Raw genomic sequence first — 6,170 nt, 5'->3', positions numbered from 1 at the left:
AATGCAAATGGTTAAAAGTGACTTAACCATGGTTATTTCTCAAGCTTCTTATCCTCTTCCATTCTGATCTCAAATCAGAAAATATCATTCAATTATTGCTTCTATGCATCATTACTCGGATCATTTGGCAAATTGGTTCATAACTTAGTGAAAATGGCATGTAATTTCAAGTGAAAAGTTCACTAATGTCAAAATTCAAAACCATGGCTACACTCCATATTTTTTCATGCTCTTGGACATTTTGGAAAGCTCATGTTACACACTTCAAAACCCTAGTTGAAAGTTTCTTCAAGATCCTTAAGGAAGTGGGTGAAAAAGATCCATGAACTTTGAGAAAAATGAAGTTTCAAGTGAAATTTTCCAAAGATGCCAACTTTGAAGCTCCATATCTCTTAAATGGTTGATCTTATGGAAAAAATTTATATGTGTCAAAGTTGTTTATTGGATCAAAATCTACAACTTTCATGTTGGAAGTTTTTTTCAGTTTGTAGGTGAAATTTTGAGTTATTCCCCTCCAAAGTTTGGAAAAAACCATGAAAAACACTTAGAAAAATTTTCTAAGTATGAAAGTCAAACTTTTGACTTTTTGATTCTTGATTGATTTTCTTGATTTTTCTTGATCAAATGACTTCTCATATTATATATTGATGATTTAAAACTTCAAAAGTCATGGTTGACCAAAATTCCTCAAAAGTCAATGGTGTTCTTGTACAGTTGACTTTTTCAGTCGAATCGCGTTTCTGGAGATTTCAAATGAAACAGGCTACCCTCACCAAATGAATGGTATGAATGAATCACATTGAAGCATTAGAGGATATTGAGCCATGGTTTGAGTTGTGGCACCATGTCCTGATTAAAAAGTCAGTTGTTCAGTGAATTAGGTCAAAAACCCTAATTGTCGACCTGATGAAATTGATGTCTGTGGATCTTGAATTGAGACACAATCTTCATTGGATATTGTCATAGGGATTATTTGAAGATGATTGAAACCTTTGATTGACTTCCTGGGGGTTTTTAGGGTTTCCCAAATGTGATCCCTGATTTCAGTCCCTGATAGTTCAAAACCCTGATCTGAGGATTTGTCTGATCAATCTTTGTGTAGGAGATGTTATGAGCCAATGGATTAGGCTAAAATGGTGTACTTGGGATGTGAGGTCATGTCCCCAAGTCATTAGGTCAAATTCTGAGCAAAAGTCAGGAGTATGCTATCTTCAGTCAAAACCCTAATCTGGTTGATTCAAAGTCTTTGAGCTTGTTGAAATGAATCTCTGAGGACCAAATGTTGATTGTTGATGAAGATGATTCGTTTGAGATGAAGGGAGAACAAGACCCTAATTGACTGTTGCTTGCACTGATGAGTGATCTCTTGATTAAATCCCTGCTGAGTCACAAGTAGCAAACACAAGCTATGCAATTTGTTAGAGATGCAGATGATGCATATGCAATGATATGAGGTGGTATCTTAGGTCAAAAATTGGGGTATGACAGGACCTCTTTGACCAAACTAGCGACGCTCTTCCTAAGTTCATCCTGTCCTTGAACAACGGCATGGAGGGTCTCCATGAGTTGAGTCATTCTATCTCCCATAACATCCATATCCCTACGGAGGGCAGCTTGATTTTGTTCAAAATGGTCCATGTTTCTTTTCTCTTTGTTCCTGGTGCGGTAAGGATGTAAGGAAGTCAGCTTCGTCGTCGAGAAAGAAATCTGTTGTTGGAAGGGACCCCAATTAGATTCTGATAAAAAGCCTGAAAATGCAATATGATATGGGTGCATGGGTGCATGTGTGCATGTTTTATTATTTTCAAGACTCTTTAGCTTTGCCTCAAACCAACAACACAAGATAATGGAGGAAATGGTGAAGCATAACCAAGATAAGCACAACCAAGATAAGCAAACATAATCGATTAATTCTGCAACCAAGTTCTTAGAGTAATTGAAATACAAACTGTTCTGCTCTCATGAGCCAACAAATACAGAAATAAAACTAGGAATCCCATCCAACAAGTCTGGTGGTAATTCACATAACAAAGTCATCATTAAGCGGGGTCCTCCATGTCCACATGACGGAGGGGGCTCTCTCCAATGTTCTTGTCACTCCAGACCTTCATTTCTTCGAAGAGCTTCTTGGTGTCGGCATGGGTTGGTCTCTTGATGATCTCTTAAATCAGCAGGTCTTTTCTGAAGTGCATTGTTTCCACATGGAGGTGCTTCAACTCCGAATACTTAGCTTCCTCTTGAACTTGGGCATTACTCTGATCTTTTTCTCTTACCTGACCTTTCATCTTTCGGATCTCTTCATAACATTTCTCTATCTTTCTTTGGCGTTCCAAAAGGAGTTTGTCCGCTTTCTTACGACGAGCCTTCTCTGAATTGGCTTCTTCAATCTGAATCTGGAGTCTTTCAGTCAACTCTGCCAACTGAGCCTCATAATGCTCCTTTATCTTCTTTTCTTGGGTTTCGGTAGATTTAGAGCCTATAGTCATTCTTGGCCTCTTCTGAGAAGTGCTCCCTCTAGCATACAATTCTTCGAGCTCTATTTCTCTTAATTTCAACTTATGGAGTGCGGAAAGCTTCTCTTGCCGAGCAATATTCATCTTAACATGCATCATTTCCATCTGTTCAGTCAATCTTCGATTCTGCTCCACAGTTTGGTTATAACGAGGCATGGAGACGATGTTGGGTTATTCACCAGGAGGGGGTACAAAGGGTCTTTAGGAGGGAAAGGCATCCCTTGAGCATCAGCCACAGATTTGACCCACTTAGTATAATCCTCGTAAGTAGCACAATCTCTCAGGCCAAAATGTTTCTTATCTCTCCAACAAATACTCTTCCAAGCTTGTACTGCTTCTGCCATTTTCCCATTGTCGGTGGCCGAATGATAGAAGATAGTCTCAGCAATCTCTGTTTGTTCAGGAGGACTTACAAAAGCGTATCCAAATGCTCTCCTAGCCAAGATGGGATTGTAATTGATCCCACCTCTTAGACCCGTAAGAGGTACATTACTGAACTTTCCGCAACTCATAATAACTTCCATGTCATCTAAAGCTTTATTATACCAGACAATATCTTTAGCCCTCAGCCCCATAATCCTCTCAGCCCATTTAGATGTGTGCCTATTATCAACGAAAGCGCCACGCTCAGATAAATGTGATCTGAACCAAGGGTACAGCAACGGAGCACAACATCTAATGAAACCCCCTTTCTGACTATTCTTGTGATGAACGAAGTGATAAACATCCCCCAAAAGTGTAGGAACCGGGTTTTGTAGAATGAATATATGAATCGCGTTCATATCAACAAAGTTAGCCACATTTGAGAACATCATGATACCATAGATACTTAGAGCCAGAATAGCCCTAAATGTGTCCCATTCTTTTGCCTCAACAGCATCACAAGCTTTTTGAACCAGAAACTCCATACGAAAACCAAGACATCCTCCCTTTTTGGATAGATTTGCTTCCACGACTGACTTGCTCAAATAAAGAGCTTTAGAAATTTCAAGGGAAGTAGGGGCCTCCATGGTGCCATAGTATGGAACTTCTTCTTTTTTGACCGACACACCGAGGAAAAGAGAATACTCCTCTAATGTAGGAACCAAGAGGTAGTCGGAGAACGTGAAGCAACAGAGGGAAGGATTATAGAACTGAAGCAAGGTATGAACTCACTCTTGCTCGTACTTGGTGAACGACATCTTGAGAAGACTCAGAATATACCCATATTTTTCTCGGAACTTGGTTGACTCATCTGGCGTAATCTTCTTTGCTAAACACTCAAGAGAATCCAGATTCGGATTCGGGAATGTATAGGAGAGGTTGCGTCTACCAGTCTTCATTGGCGGAGCCATGTGTTGGTCGAAGACAAAGCCAAATATTCCTGAAAATAAATGAACATGCATGTTAAATGATATGGTGGAATGCATTTCATTGGGAGAATCCTAAAGTCTCTTCGTCATTTTTCTTTTCTCTTTTTTTTTTTTTTTTTTTTTTTTTTGAGGTAAAAGATCGTATATATGTTTTTCTTTTGGAAATAGACTTTAGGATTCTCCACGAATGAAGTGAGGTGGATGCAATAGCATGATGTGTCATGTGTGCAATGTGGTGAGAGACTGAATGTCTCTCGCAACTCTGGACATCTAGGTAGCACTGAATACAATAGGTTCAAAATTCCAGCTTCAGATTGCAATATGGAAATCCGGGTATGATGAAGGCCAGTATCCTGTCCCACCCCAAACTCACAGGTATGAATTCTAGACACGGACAGGTGGTCCCTAATGGTCACTAGGGTCTACAGTTCCCATGGGGTACAAAGTGTTTGAGGCAGCAAGCGTGCCAGACACGATATTCCATGAAAGAACCTCGCCCAGTTGTGGTACCCCGTGTTAAGCTCGGTCATAGCAAGCTCTACGGGAGTCAACATGAGCATCCACGCTAATCCTATGTGTCACTGGCCTGGGTAGTGGGCCTTTTACCTCACAAAAAAACCCCCACCTGCAAAACAAAGCAGAAAAAATATGTGGCCCCCACGGGGACACATAATATAGTCCAGATGCATGATGTGCAAGCGGAAATAAACATGATATGCAAACATATATACAGAACACATAAACAAACAAAGAAACACCCAATAAACAAACAACAAACAAAGGCTAGGATCGACTTGCTTAGGCTATCCCCGACAGAGTCGCCAGCTGTCGCACGCTCGCGAAAAATGAACAGAGTCGCCACCAATATATTTATCCCATAAGGGAAAGGAATATCAGGAAACCTATCAAAGGGTAAGGAACAGGGTCTTGCGACCAGAGAATCTAGGTACGGGAGTCGGTTACGCGAGGGGATGGTATTGGCACCCCTCACGCCCATCGTACTCGATGGTATCCACCTATGTTTGTTTCTATCTAAAGGGTGTGTACTATGTCTATGTCTACATGCGAATGAATGCAAAAGAAATACGGGGAAAAGAAGGAATATTTACAAATGTGCTCGTTCAAGCCCCGCGACTTGATGCCTACGTATCCCTCTCAGGAATCAGAGCGCCGTAGTTCGGCTCCATAGTTTTGTTTGTTTTTGTGTTTTTTTAGTTGGGCGGCGTTAACGTTCGCGCTCTTGCATAAGGGATCGACCTACGATGCGTACGAGCGGAAATAACGGTGCCCTTAAGAGAACGGGATGAGAGAGAGAGAGACTTTGAGCGTTTTGAGGAAATCCCTTAAGCAAGGGAAACTCGAGTTACTCTTTGGTTTGTGTTTTTTAGAAATTGGGAACTTACGCTCGAATGGTTCCCTAAAGCAAGGGAGATCCAAGCACTCGAATGATTCCCTTAAGCAAGGGATATTCAAGCTTCCATTCCCTTTTTAATGATTTTCACTTTTTTATTAATGTTTTTTAATGTTTTCTTTGTATTTTTTAAAGGGATTTTATTTTGATATTTATTAGATGTTTTAGGTTGTAGAAGAAAAAAGAATGAAAAGAAGGGGGACTAGCCTAATTTCTAAGCCTAGTTGATTATTGTTATGTTTGATTCCTAATAGAATATAAAAGGTGGGGAAAAAGTTGTTTAAGTTGATTAAGATCAACTTTAACAACTAAGGGTATTTTCGGTATTTCTCAAAATATGAAAATAATCACAAAAAATAAGAGAAATAAAATCTAAACTAACCATGAAAATCATTCACAAGCAATTTGCATTTTTTGTTCATGTTTAAACCATTTTTAAGAATTAAAACTAAAAGGAAACTATTTATTTTTTATTATGACTAATCACGAATTAAAGAAAAAACCAACAATAAAATTCTAAAAAATCAAAGATTTCTAAAATTCTAGTTAGTTAGAGAAAACTATTTTTTATTGATTTTACTTAAGGAAGAAACAATTAATGTGCAAAAAGGAATAAAAGGAAAATCTATTTTTATTTGTTTTTTACTAACAGCAAAGGGGGAGCATCAGTAATTTCAGAATGAACTACAATTAGTTGGAGCAAAACAGGGCCTAAAATGGGGGTAGAAACAGCAAAAGCGCTAAGGCCCAGGTTCAGAAGCGTATGGTACATCAGCAAACAGGAGGTGTGATTCAGGAAAAGTCCCAGGCCCAGCTAATCTCGTGGCCCAATGGTGCATTATCTGCCTATTCTATTTCATTTTAATTGCATTTTTTTAGTTGGCATGTGATTTA

At 39.2% G+C, this 6,170-nt stretch overlaps 1 protein-coding gene across 1 annotated transcript; it reads right to left on the bottom strand.

The window, feature by feature from the left end:
• Positions 1-2,626: 2,626 nt before the first annotated feature.
• Positions 2,627-3,523, bottom strand: LOC131640138 (uncharacterized). Its single transcript, XM_058910548.1, has one exon. It carries the CDS (start codon positions 3,521-3,523, stop codon positions 2,627-2,629), a length of 897 nt encoding a protein of 298 aa, XP_058766531.1.
• Between the last annotated feature and the right edge of the window lie 2,647 nt (positions 3,524-6,170).

The sequence above is a fragment of the Vicia villosa genome, unplaced genomic scaffold (genome assembly GCF_029867415.1).
Source record: "Vicia villosa cultivar HV-30 ecotype Madison, WI unplaced genomic scaffold, Vvil1.0 ctg.002957F_1_1, whole genome shotgun sequence".
Lineage (NCBI taxonomy): Eukaryota > Viridiplantae > Streptophyta > Magnoliopsida > Fabales > Fabaceae > Vicia > Vicia villosa.
Note: the sequence above shows the minus strand (reverse complement) of the source record. Positions and strands in the feature narration are given on the sequence as shown.

Bases quoted from the DNA above. Each gene is read 5' to 3' on its own strand.
- LOC131640138 (XM_058910548.1), bottom strand. From the start codon at position 3,523: ATGGAGGCCCCTACTTCCCTTGAAATTTCTAAAGCTCTTTATTTGAGC.